Source organism: Vigna unguiculata, chromosome 6 (genome assembly GCF_037176805.1).
Source record: "Vigna unguiculata cultivar grain cowpea cultivar isolate G323 ecotype 2 chromosome 6, ASM3717680v1, whole genome shotgun sequence".
NCBI classification, from domain to species: domain Eukaryota; kingdom Viridiplantae; phylum Streptophyta; class Magnoliopsida; order Fabales; family Fabaceae; genus Vigna; species Vigna unguiculata.
This window is the reverse complement of record NC_140797.1, coordinates 38,385,092-38,398,612: the sequence shown is the minus strand read 5'-3', so window position 1 is coordinate 38,398,612 and position 13,521 is coordinate 38,385,092. Positions and strand designations below refer to the sequence as shown.

Genomic DNA, 13,521 nt, shown 5'->3' with positions numbered 1-13,521 from the left:
ATATCTACACATTCATTTTTTTTCAATTATATTTTCATCTTATTTGTCTCATTATTTACCATTTTTTTTTTTCGAAATAGTATCTTCGGCGCGCCCATCAGTATCTGTTTCCCCTTTCATGGATGAAATCCAGATGGAACTTCAGCGCTCACGTCCCTTCATGGCTGGATTCTCTGAATATACCCTTCACCATAAAGGCACCAACTTTTCAAAACCCATTTCTTACAACCTCAAAATCTGTCCTCGACCATACACACTTGAGCTCTCTTCTCTCGGTTTGCGGCGGAGATGGAAACCTTAATCTCGGTTCTTCCATCCATGCTCGTATCATCAAGCAACCTCCATTTTACGATTCTGATAGCTCCCTCCGCAATGCCCTTTTTGTTTGGAACTCTCTCCTTTCGATGTATACGAAATGCGGTCAACTGCAGGACGCCGTTAAGTTGTTTGATCATATGCCTGTGAAAGATACCGTGTCATGGAATACAATGGTTTCTGGGTTTTTAAGAAACAGGGATCTTGACACGGGTTTTAGGTTCTTTAAGCAAATGAGTGAGTCAAGGACAGTGTGTTGTCGATTTGACAAAGCAACACTGACCACAATGTTGTCAGCTTGTGATGGACTGGAGTTCTCTGGTGCGACCAAAATGGTCCATGGTTTGGTTTTTGTTGGTGGGTTTGAGAGGGAAGTTACAGTGGGGAATGCACTTATAACATCATATTTTAAATGTGGGTGTTTTAGTGAAGGTAAGCAGGTTTTTCATGAAATGCTTGAGAGGAATGTTATAACATGGACGGCAGTGATATCTGGCCTCGCAAAAAATGAACTTTATGAGGATGGCTTGAGATTGTTCAACCAAATGCGTTGCGGGTCAGTCAGTCCTAACTCTTTGACATATTTGAGTGTGCTCATGGCTTGTTCAGGATTACAAGCATTATCGGATGGCCGTAAAATACATGGTATGTTATGGAAATTGGGAATGCAGTCGGATTTATGCATTGAAAGTGCTTTGATGGATTTGTATTCAAAGTGTGGGAGTTTGGAAGCAGCATGGCAGATTTTTGAGTTTGCTGAGGAACTTGACGAGGTTTCCTTGACTGTAATACTTATAGCTTTTACGCAAAATGGACTTGAGGAGGAAGCTATCAAGATATTTATGAGAATGGTGAAATTGGGAATTGAAGTTGACCCCAACATGGTTTCTGCCATTCTCGGGGTATTTGTTCTTGGTACTTCTTTGGCTTTCGGTAAACAGATTCACTCTTTAATCATAAAGAAAAGCTTCAGTCAAAATCTGTTTGTTAGTAACGGACTCATAAACATGTACTCCAAGTGTGGAGATTTGTACGACTCACTGCAAGTCTTTGGTGAGATGACTCAAAAGAATTCAGTTTCATGGAACTCTGTGATTGCAGCTTATGCTCGCTATGGGGATGGTTTCAGAGCGCTTCAATTTTACGATGCTATGAGAGAGGAGGGAATAGCACCAACAGATGTTACATTTTTGTCATTGCTTCATGCATGCAGTCATGCAGGTTTAGTTGAGAAGGGCATGGAGTTTCTGGAATCTATGACTAGAGATCATGGGTTAAGTCCACGGTCCGAACATTACGCCTGTGTTGTTGACATGTTGGGGAGGGCTGGATTTCTTGAGGAAGCTAAAAGATTTATTGAGGGGTTGCCTGAGAATCCTGGTGTTCTGGTTTGGCAAGCATTGCTTGGTGCTTGTGGCATACATGGTGATTCTGAAATGGGTAAATATGCTGCTGATCAACTATTCTTGGCTACACCAGATAGCCCAGCTCCTTATGTGTTGATGGCCAACATTTATTCTAGTGAAGGGAAATGGAAAGAGAGAGCAGGTGCCATTAAGAGAATGAAAGAGATGGGCGTAGCAAAAGAAGTGGGTATTAGTTGGATTGAAATTGAAAAGAAAGTGAATAGCTTCGTAGCAGGGGATAAAATGCATCCACAAGCTGATGTTATATTCTGGCTCTTGTCTGTGTTATTGGAACACCTGAAAGATGAAGGTTATGTTCCTGATAAAAGGTGTATTCTCTATTACTTGGATCAGGATAAAATGGATTAGTCAGCATACATATATACTAATGGTTCATTTGCAAGTGAGAACCCTGTTATTGAGTTTAGTCAGAACTTTGTTTGGATTTTTGTGGATCAGGGATGTCATGTTTGAGGTTGCAATTCACTGTTTAATTAAATTGATCATTGGCTGTTACAAGCTTGGTGTTTAAAAATAATTACTCGTAGAGAAACACAGGTACTATCTGTACGCACTTTTTAATATTTATATTATAATATAAATTATTAATATTTATAAATTAGTTAAGTTGATATGTAAAATAAATTTATATTCATTAACAAAATTAAATATATTTTTACTTACATGTATACAGTAAGAAAGAGAGTATTAATTAAAAATATTAACTAATTAAATATTGATGTTAATGACTTGTTTCATCTTCCGTACCATTTAGGTAGATATTTTGATTAATATATATGTAAATAATAGAAATAATATGTAGTAATTGTGTTTATGTAGATGTAATAATAAAAATTATAATTTATTTTTTAAGGAGTCTCTTAAATTTTTGTATACCATGGTTCATGATTTGTTGAATTTTAAAAAAATTATAAATAAGAATTTAATATTGTGATTAACTTATGACACATTAAAAGTTTATAGTAGTATAATATATTGAATAAAAAGTAATAACATTGATGCATATATTTTGATTAGACAAAGAGTATAAATTGATAATGAATTTTGTTGTATTCTAATAATGAAAGAAAAATAAAAGTATACAAATTTTGTTTGGTATAATGGAAGTAAATAAATAATTCAGAATATGTGTATTACCTATTTGTTTTTGAGAAATTAATTCTCGTTTTATCAAATTTGAAAGTTGTATTTTATATGTTATTATTATGAAACTCCAACCACTAGAATAAATTTGTAAATTTGTAAATGATAAATCTACCGTTGAAGAATTTGATGCATATGAATAAAAAATGTTGTTGTTATCATAATATATGTAATTATGACATACAATATTGTAGAAATAAATTTATTTGATTACCATGTTGTTTATTGGAATCATCATTCCAAGGGTTTCATTTCTTTAAAAATTTAGTATTTTATGAAAAAATATCCATTATTGAAAAATTGCAAACAAAACTTAAAAAAGTACACATATAGTTGAATTGTAAGGTCTTTGTATATTATATTACCAGTAATATAACACAAGTAGAATAGGAAGATATATACATGTTTATATGACAAACGAAAATAGACATAGATTTGAAATTATAAAATTTCCTTATAAATAACATTTTTGATAAAGATGTCATGTTGTCCTTCTTTCATAATAAAGATTTTTGTGAAAGTTTCAAAAACACATTTTAAAAAAACTATAACCGACAAATAAATTTTAATTGTGCATATAAGTTGTCTTTGTAATTATTTATATTAATTGCAAAAAATGACATCCAATTTCTATTATTTCTTAATGCGAATGTACGATTCGTATTAGTGTACGAACTTCATAGTTTGTTAGTGTGAATCCAATATTCACTCAAAAAAAATTACTTTCACATCACCATTTTCAAATAATTATCATTTGATATTAAATTTTTTTAATAAAATATTATTATTTAAATAAAATATTAATTTATATGAATGTCAAACGGTAGTATTGGTGTCAAACTACCTCGTTCTATTCACTCTCACCACACCTTTACTAACGAACTTTGTTAATTATAACACAAACTAAGAAATTTTGTCAGCTATCTCTGGTGCTGCATCCTCATGAAATCAAAACAAATTCGAATAGTTTCAATAACAAAAGGAAAAGGAAAGAACATTGGCATTGCATGATAAAGTTGTAAATTTATGTAATATGGAAAAATAATTAAATAGTATGAGTGGACAAAATATAAAATAACCCGTAAAAAATTTTTAGCTTCTATTTATTGTATCTTCAAGCAAAATTCATAACATATTTATTAAGTTCCAATCATATCTCCTACTTTCACACTATCTTCCTATTTCACATCTATACACTTGTATAATTGAGGTATTACGATTTAATATATATATATATATATATATATATATATATATATATATATATATATATATATTATTTAATATCGGTTGGAAGTGAAACCGTACTCTTAGTTTATCTTAGAATATTGATATTGACAAATGAAAATAAAAATTCTAGATGTAATCCAATATTTTAATTATAGACCACGTGGATAAACAAAATTAACAGCACATCCTTCATATAATTTATCACTTGACAGGAAAAAGAAGACACAGGTAAATTGTTTGTTCCGATGTTAAAAAACATTAAACTCTGATTCTCACATATCTATTTGGAGATAGACCAGACAATCTAGTTCTTTTTTAATCTTATTGTCTTTGTTTTGAATGGTATATTATTCTTTTGCATCAGTACAATCGAACATCATTTCTCTTAAAACAATGTTTTCTTTCCGACCTTTTCACTTATCTATGTGACTCAGAGAGCGGTTTATGATAAAATTCTAGCAGTTTTTGGAAAACTTGCTTTAAATATGAAACTTTGAGTATTTAAAGATGTTTTTGTTATCTTCAATAATAAAACTCTATAGCAGATTGACTCTTCTAAGTAACGTCCACCTCATTTGGTATGTAACAATTCAATTAGTTCCCCAGACAAAACCCACATATAATATTTAAGCAGGATCATATAAAATACATAAATAAATGGTTGATAATTATGAATCAACCCAAATATTTCATTTATAATTTTTTTTTTCTGTATAGAAGATTCACGATAAAGTAAAATAGTTTTAACATGCCTCCCACCAATAAAATTTATTATCAATACATTTTCATAAGTTATCTAATTTTCTACTTTTTTATTTTGAAATTATTTAAGAGAAGAAATGATAATGGTACTACAGTATTTAAAAGAAGGAAACTGTCCCACTCTATCTAATTAGGGAGTGTTTTAAATTTCAAGCATCGCATGTTAAAACATGTGAATCTTTTCATAAATTACACCACTTTTAAAAGGTCACCAAACTCACACCATACAAAATATAGAAATTATTGTAAATGGTATGGAGAATAGAAGAGATGGATTGGAAGGAAAGAAATATGAAAGGAAACATCATCCTATATGAGCTAGGGTAGAAGAAGTAAGACCCAATATATAAATACAAGTGACATGCACAATTAGATGTAAAGGTAATGTGAAGTTCATGACAAGATGGCATGAAATGAAGTATCAAAATTAAGACGTTTTGAATGAATAGGAGTAGGTGTCCCACTTTGAATATGGTGAAGAAACAAAGCTCAAGCGTATTCTTCTTTTAATTGTAATCTTAAACACATCACAAAATATAACACTGATTATAAAGAGCATACACAAATTGTGAATTTTAAATTATTAATGATTTCACTAATATTTAAAAACTTAAATCTAATTAAAACTCTCAAGTTCCAATAAATCATATAAACTTAATTAGGGATATAAAAAAAATGTACTCAATCCGTGATAAAACCTGCAACTGGTAGGAAATGAATATTGTAAATGGATATCCGCGAATGACGGATATGAGTATTTTTAATATCTGCATGTTAACAAGGCAGGTACGGGTATCATAGTATCTGTACCCGTGGATACTCGTATCCGCTATATTTTAATCTAAATTAAAATTAAAAAAATGATTAAAATATTAATATATTGAGTTTGAATGAGTTATTTTTTATCAATTAATTTTTAAAAAATATAATTTATTTGTAAATTGTCATTCAACACTATTATTTGGACTTTGTTTAAGATTTATGAATGTTATGTATTGTATTTTATTTGAATTTAAAATTAAAATATGTTGTTAAATATTTTTTTTATTTTGTTGTTACCCACGGGTACCGTGAATATCTGTGGATATTAAAAAATTATGCAGATATGGGTACAGGTATGAGACAAATATTTATCCAGCAGATAGGGTATGGAGTAATGTCTGTCTTGTACCCTACCCGTCCCGTTAAAATGAAATTTAATAGATATTACATCAAAATTTACTAAAATACCCTTCTTGATAAAAATAAAAATAATAATTATTAAATAATTTAAAAATATTAAAATTTAACAATATTTTAATTATTATATACACAAATTAATAGTAATAATATTAATTATATATATATATATATATATAATTTTTTAATATTTTAATTAATATTATTACATATGTTTATATATAATTAATAATTATTAATACTTAATAATAATAATTATTTTACATATTATTAATTATGATGTACTAATATATTAATTATTATATTTTTAACATTATTTTAATTATTATATATATTATTAGTGATAATTATTATTATATATACATGTGTTGTATTAATTATATATATATGAAACTCAGTTTGTTCATCATCACAAATTTAATTTTTTTTATCACCAATTATGAATTTGAATCAACTTTATTATTGTAAAAACAGGGATATAAAAGTAAAATGCTTAATAATTTATGCAAATCTTCACCATTTTAAGAAGATGAAATTTTGGTATTATCTCGCATATTCATCACTATCACTGTATTCAATCGCAAATTATCTTTATGGAACACAAAATCAACTTCATATTTACTCTAAATCAGCTGGTTTGTTGAATCTCTTCAAACGAACACATGGTAAATGTCGAATAAAAACACATATATAAAAAATATAAAATTATAAAAACATAATTAAGAAAAGATAAAATTACACTCCACACAAGCGCCAAGATGTGTCATGTAACATTTTAAACATTTTGCGACCTCTATATTTATCATCGTCGAGTCATTATGATTAAAAACGATCTCAAAGTTTATGAAAAAGAACATTTTTTAGGAAATAATTTGAATTCAACAATAATATAAAAACTAAAAATATATGGACCAAAAACTAATTAAGCCATTTTACAAAAACAAGAAAATCTATTTCCACTTCATTTAGTTTGAAATAAAGGATAGCTTAAAGCGACACTTCTCAATGGCCATCTTGTGTCCACAAAGTTTAATTTATAATAATTAATAAATAAAAGAAAAATAAAATAGAAAGAGTAAGTGCAATTGGAACCGTTGTTTGGTTGTTCTGAGTACCGAAAATGAACATCACGAGCTTTAGAACGATACCTACGTCCCTGTATTTTGGAAGTGGCGATTTTCCAGGGTTTGTGAAGAAGAAGGGAAGAGCGAATTGCAGTAGCAGAGACGATGATGTTCCTCTGACCTCCGCTTCGGCTTACGCCGTGCTTGGACTGAACCCTCACTGCTCCGCCGCCGATATGAAAGCTGCTTTTCGCGCCAAAGTACCAACATCATTATTCCCTTCACTCATCCCAATTTCACCTCTCATTCATCTTTCTTTCTCACTTTCTCTTCCTCTCAAAGGTAAAGCAGTTCCATCCAGACCTCACCAAACACTCTCATACAACACACTCTGATGCTATGATTCGCCGCGTCATTGAAGCCTACCGGATACTGTCCAACTGCACCCCGTCACAATTAATTGAAAGGTACTGATAATTTTTGGAGTCTTTTTTTATCTGGAGCAAATTTGTCAAAATATTTAGAAAATGAGTCACTTTAGCTTCAAATTTACAATGTTTTCAAGAGTCACGATCACTTCCGTTAGAATTTATCCTAACGATTTGTTGGATATATGGTTCTATCCATCGTTATTGAACCACCTATGTTTAGTTTCGGAGTGAGAAGTTTGTTGAAAGTTTTACAAAAGATAAGACAAAATTAATATATATATATATATATATATATATATATATATATATATATATATATATATATATATATATATATATATATCACTTTATGTTTTGTTTGAGTTCTCTCTTAACATGTTTTAGAGTTATAAATTAAAACATATCCTAACAACATTTAATGTTTGTTGGGTTATTGTTCCATTGCATATTAAATTAAAGTCGTCATGACTCTGAAGGACTTACTCAATAATATATTTTTGACTTGTTATATTTTCCACAATATCAGGGCAAATTTGTCGTTGATATGTAAAAAAAACCTAATTTTTGGTCATTTCTTAAACATTTCGGTTTTTGAATTTGGAAACCTGTTACCATCTTGTGTGCTGTATTTCATTCGGAGTTTCGTTTGTTTGTAGTGAATGTTTGGATCCCTTCGACACGCCAGAGTGTGAAGCTTTTGATCTTTTTGTTAACCAGCTGCTTTGTGTCGGCAAAGGTAGGGGACATGCCCTTCAATTTTTCTTTGTGCCCTTCTGTTCTTGGGTTGTTCTTGGGTTCTTATACTGGAGAACAGTGATGACTCTACAAATTTGCAGCTAAATATTGGACCGCTTTATGCTAAAACGTTGTCTTAGTTAGGATTATGAGGAAAGGGTAGAAGAGAGGAATAGAGTCACGATGGCTTTATTTCTAACTTTTGACTGAGATTTTGTCATTTTGTCAACTCTTGGAAACTAGGAATAGATCAATATGTATTTACTTTTCCATTTCACCTACAAGTTTAAATTTTCTGCAGCGTGTTCGAGTTCCTGTGTGAAAAGAGCCCCTCATGCTTTTACATATGCCTCTTCAACTGGAACAGCACGTGCATCTTCTCAAGGTTTTCTTACCTGAAATTTAGTTACATAATTTTGAGCAAGGCATACACCAAAGAATGACACATGTCTCACCCAGTTTTAAATTTGTGTTAATACCATTTTATTCATAGTTCTAATTACATTGCTACCATCAATAAAGGTCACGGGGATGATTACCAAGTTCAATGTGCTGTTGGACAATGTCCTAGGAATTGCATACACTACGTAACCCCATCACAAAGAATTTTCTTGGAGGAGCTACTTGACAGGTAACCTTAATCATCCACCAAAGTTATTGGTAATATTGTTGATTGATGTATTATTTCTCACAGAAAATTAAAAGGATACAAGTTTGCCTTGTTTTTCATTATCTTCTTCCTTAGTATATGAAATGCCATAATTCCTGTGGCAATTTTGTGGTATATTCCATTAAATTATTGTTTCCATTTGGTTGATGTTGCAGTATACTTGAAGCACCCTATGATACATCAGCTGAGGCAGACTTGCTGTATTCACTTATAAATAAAGCTAAGTTTGAGAATAACCGATATCAAAAACCACAGAGGAAACCCAAAGCTTCAAGCCAAAATGTCGATTGGTTTTAAGAATTTGGGTAGTAATTCTGTCCATATACAGTTCCCAACCAATAAGACTGAGTGTGGGTCATGGTTTTACAACACCCTAACAATGGCTGGATATTAGATTCTTGTTGAAGGCTAAACCTTGTCTGAAACATATTAGAAGAATATATGATACATAGAGTGTGATACAACATATATATATATAACAGAGTTGCAATGCAAAATGTCCATTGTTCATGTGTAAAAACTAGTTTATCTAACTGTAGACAGATTAAAAGTCTCAGAGTCATAGTTAAAAAATGTAGAATGAAAGAAATTATTAGAAACAAGTTCAAGTTTATTAATTGGAAAAGGTTTTTTTTTTTTTTATTTGACAGATTGATTGGAAGCTAGTTTTTAGATTGCACTTGATTAGTCCTTATTTTAGTTTTTACATCTTTTTATAATCTTTTATTTTTCATTATTATGTTGCTTACCTTATCTTATCTCTTTTTTTTAATGCTAAATTAATTTAATCAATTTAATTTACTTTTATCATTTAATTATTGTTTAACAAATTTTATAACTCAGTTTTTTTCTTATGGTCATATTTTTTTACGTATTTGACCGATATGTTACAACGTCTTGTGGTGTGCAAATGAAACTTATACAAGGTTTTGAAAAGAATTCATGCACTTACCATCTTTCAATTGTAAACATTTCGATACCACAAATCCAAAACAATGCATACATTTTAAATTTATAACCATGATTCTAGTCTACTTGTATTACATATAATTTTTTAAGAGTAAAGCTCTGGTCATTTTAACCAGGATCATCAATCAATATGATGCGATATAAAAAAAATAGAAATTCAGCCTTATTGGCAAATTTAATTGCAATATTGTCCAATTAATTTATTTTGCTTTTGGAATTGATAATGATTATCACTTTTTACATTTGTTGATTATTAATTAATTTATGGAAATATCGAAGTTAAGGAATAAAATATTAACTTTATTAGCTGTTCTAAAATTGTAGACCCATTAAGAGAGAGAGAGAGAGGAGTATTTTAAGACTTTTTATAAGTGCATTGTCTTCTGCCACACATCCAGCTCAATACACAATAAAGTTATCACATGGATGAATAAACTTTTCCTAAAGTTTATACTTTATCATTATTACTCATCATATTGTTCAAATATTTAGGTCCATTACCAGTCAAAAGAGTAGAGAATGCCCCTTTTTTTTTTCATGACCAGAATAAAAGTTTCCAAGACCTAACCTGGTATGCTATTCATTCAGGTTCAGTTTTGGTAGTCATGGTTTTCACTGATAAAAATCTATTCTTTCCAAACCCAAAACTCAAAAAGTAGCTCCAAAGTAGAGCATAGGTCGATGTAATTGTTGTTACGAGTGACACTCTAAAAGATTTTGAAAATGTAAAACAGTAAAAATAAATAAAATACAACATGTAGGCTTTGGCTACTCATGGTGCAAGCTTAAGCTTCTTGACTAATACAATGTATCAGCAATAGAGTATTATCTGCAAGTGTGAATCCAATGTTCACTTTCACCCACCATGAGGTTCATCTATAATTGGCTCCATGGATTTGAGTATCATCATAGTTCATCATGGTGATCATGTCCATGACTATGATGGTGGTGGTGATCATGACCACTGCTTTTTGCTTCATCAAGCATCTTCTGTATGTGTTCTGGGATGGACTCTTCCTCAACCTTTCTGACAGACTTTGGTAATGACAACACAAACTGAGAAATTTTGTCAGCTATCTCCACTGCTGCATCCTCCTGAGATCAAAATAAATTGGATTAGTTTCAACAACGAAAGGAAAGAACATTGACATTGTTGCATGGTAAGATGGTAAATTTATGTTACATGACAGTATCGAAAAGAAATATTCACAACAACTAGTTAGTTAAGCAATTCAGTTGGCAAATGAAAAAAAAAAAAGGTTTTTAGTGAATTCTCATACGATATTTTAATTATAAATCACCAGTATGCACCAAAATCATCCTCACACACTAGAAATCATCACTTCACTAGTCTATGAGGATTTAAGGGAAGCTTTTTAAGACACAATGGCAGGGCTTGTTGCTGGAAAACTTTTCTATTGTAACATACCGCAAACAAATTCGTTAGAAAATTAGTCCCACAAATTACAATGACAGACAAATATCTGAAAAAGAATATAGAACTCCTCCAAAAGTTAAAAACAGTAAACACTACCCAGATCATATAGAAAAGGATTGTAAAGCCAAACTAGTTAAGTTGGAGCATATGTTTCAAGCTTCACACCAGAGTAGGATGCAGAAAAACATGCACATAATATTTAAGCATATGTATGATCATATAAAATACAATAAATTGTTCATCATCTAATCATTTTGGTTAACTCGAGCTTTATGAATTCTTCCTGTGCCATCAGTAACACACCATACAAAAGGGAACTACTTTAGCTACTCAGTTTGACTTGCTACAGAGACCATAACCGCATGATTTTCACCAGGATCAGAAAAACCCACAAAAACTGGCAATGCAAAAAACAACACAAGCCAGTTCATCACTAGGTGTACTAGAAGAGGTTAAAAAGTTAACATCTATATTCTATGACAACTTGAATATATAAAAAAGTTCATTCAAAATACAGCTTCAAGAAAGTTTAGATCAAGATAATATAGCATCAGAGCATAGTTACATCTGAAAGCATCACAATATCAGTAAGCAACTTAAGAAGTAGGGAGAAGATGACAAATTTAGAATCCTTAAATTACTAAATTTCATCCCATCAACCATTTCAATCCTACTAAACAATCTCTTCATGACAACATAAAAACCAAAGCAAAAACAAATCTTGATCTCACCTGAGCCCAGCGGCCTCCAGAATGTGTAACAAAACTGGCCTGTGGAAGCGCATTGGCAACCCTATCACCTTCCTGACTCCATTCCTTAGACCAGGTTGCAGACCACAGCACCTGCATTGGCATACCTTTCAATCCCTCACCCCACTCTGCCATGTCAAAGCTTGAATTCACCCTCTTCCCCACATTCACAACCGCGCCCCTCGCATCCCTCTCCTTCAAAAACAACCTCAACGCATCCGAATCCGTCACTCCAACCCTCTTGGAACAGCACAAACCCACCACCTTAGCATACACAAAAGAAACCCCCAACACCACTTCCCTCACCACAGGCACCTCCAGCACCCAAAGGGGAAAAGCCCCATACGACGCCGCATCGATAAGCGTCACGCTCCTCACCAACTCAGCTCTCTGAGAAACAAAATCAGCACTCAACCCCAACGCGGAATCGTGCAGAACTAAGTGAACAGGTGCAAGCCCCATCGAATCGATGACTTCCCCCAACACTTTTCCCATCTCTTGTGGACCCAAATCAACGGGCTTTCTCACTTTTCTCTTCGACATACGCGCTAGAATCTCCTCGTACGGTATTTGACCGGTTTCCACCATCTGATCAAACGCCCAGAAGATACCCTTCTCTTGAATCTCACTGTACACGTACTGAAACCGCCCCAGAACCCCGTCGACCCCCTCCACGGACACCTCCACGGACTTGTCGGAGAAGCCGTGTCCGGGGAGGTCAACGGCGGTCACGTGCACTCCCTTGGCGGCGAGAGATTTGGCGAGTTGGCGGTAGGAGTATGAGCTGAGACCCTGGCCATGCACAATGACTACGTTTTCGGACGATGTTGAACCCTCTTGAAAGGTGAATACTTGGATGGGGGCTTCGTTGGGGTGCGTCTGGACCTTGATGGTGCGGCCGTTGGAGTAGTGGTGGCGGAGGGAAGTGGGGAGAGTGAGGAACCAGGCTTTGGGGTCACGGGGAGAAAGGGAAGAGGTGAATACAAAGATGAGAGTGAAGAGGGAAACGGAGAGAGTGAAGTAGAACCAGAAAGAGAAGGGGTTGTTGTTGCCGTTGTTGGTGTTGCTGTGGGGTGGTGGAGAAGACGGAGGTTTGGGTTTGGTTTTTGGTTTGTGAGGTTGTTGTTGTGGCTCTGGTTCTGGTTCTTCTGTGATGATAGCCATGGTCGATGCTCCGAGCTTGAAAGTTGAAACCACCTTCAAGCTTTGAGTGATAGTTATGGAGACAGCATCATTGCGTTGCTAATGGGGTAGTAGTGGGGGTTCTCGAAATCCGAGGTTTTTTTTCTAAAAAAAAAACGAATATTTTCAATCTATTTTTCAGTTCAATTCGATCCCTCGTAATGAAATATTCATTCACTTCTTCTTTCTTTACATTTTTTCTCAAATTTATTTTCTCAAATTCATTC

General features: G+C 32.6%; 3 protein-coding genes across 3 annotated transcripts; 2 read left to right on the top strand and 1 right to left on the bottom strand.

Moving 5' to 3' along the window:
• Positions 1 to 32: 32 nt before the first annotated feature.
• On the top strand, positions 33 to 2,240 carry LOC114188227 (Tetratricopeptide repeat (TPR)-like superfamily protein). Its single transcript, XM_028076795.2, has one exon. The coding sequence runs from the start codon at positions 123 to 125 to the stop codon at positions 2,088 to 2,090; it is 1,968 nt and encodes a 655-aa protein (XP_027932596.2). The 5' UTR covers positions 33 to 122; the 3' UTR covers positions 2,091 to 2,240.
• Positions 2,241 to 7,123: 4,883 nt separating this feature from the next.
• Positions 7,124 to 9,595, top strand: LOC114188228 (Chaperone DnaJ-domain superfamily protein). Its single transcript, XM_028076796.2, has 6 exons — positions 7,124 to 7,380; positions 7,463 to 7,587; positions 8,208 to 8,287; positions 8,588 to 8,671; positions 8,809 to 8,917; positions 9,112 to 9,595. Exons 1-6 carry the CDS (start codon positions 7,177 to 7,179, stop codon positions 9,251 to 9,253), a joined length of 744 nt encoding a protein of 247 aa, XP_027932597.2. The 5' UTR covers positions 7,124 to 7,176; the 3' UTR covers positions 9,254 to 9,595.
• Positions 9,596 to 10,534: 939 nt separating this feature from the next.
• Positions 10,535 to 13,407, bottom strand: AXR4 (alpha/beta-Hydrolases superfamily protein). The gene is made up of 2 exons (XM_028076772.2): positions 12,095 to 13,407; positions 10,535 to 11,020 (listed from the first exon to the last, which is right to left on the bottom strand). Exons 1-2 carry the CDS (start codon positions 13,274 to 13,276, stop codon positions 10,832 to 10,834), a joined length of 1,371 nt encoding a protein of 456 aa, XP_027932573.2. The 5' UTR covers positions 13,277 to 13,407; the 3' UTR covers positions 10,535 to 10,831.
• Between the last annotated feature and the right edge of the window lie 114 nt (positions 13,408 to 13,521).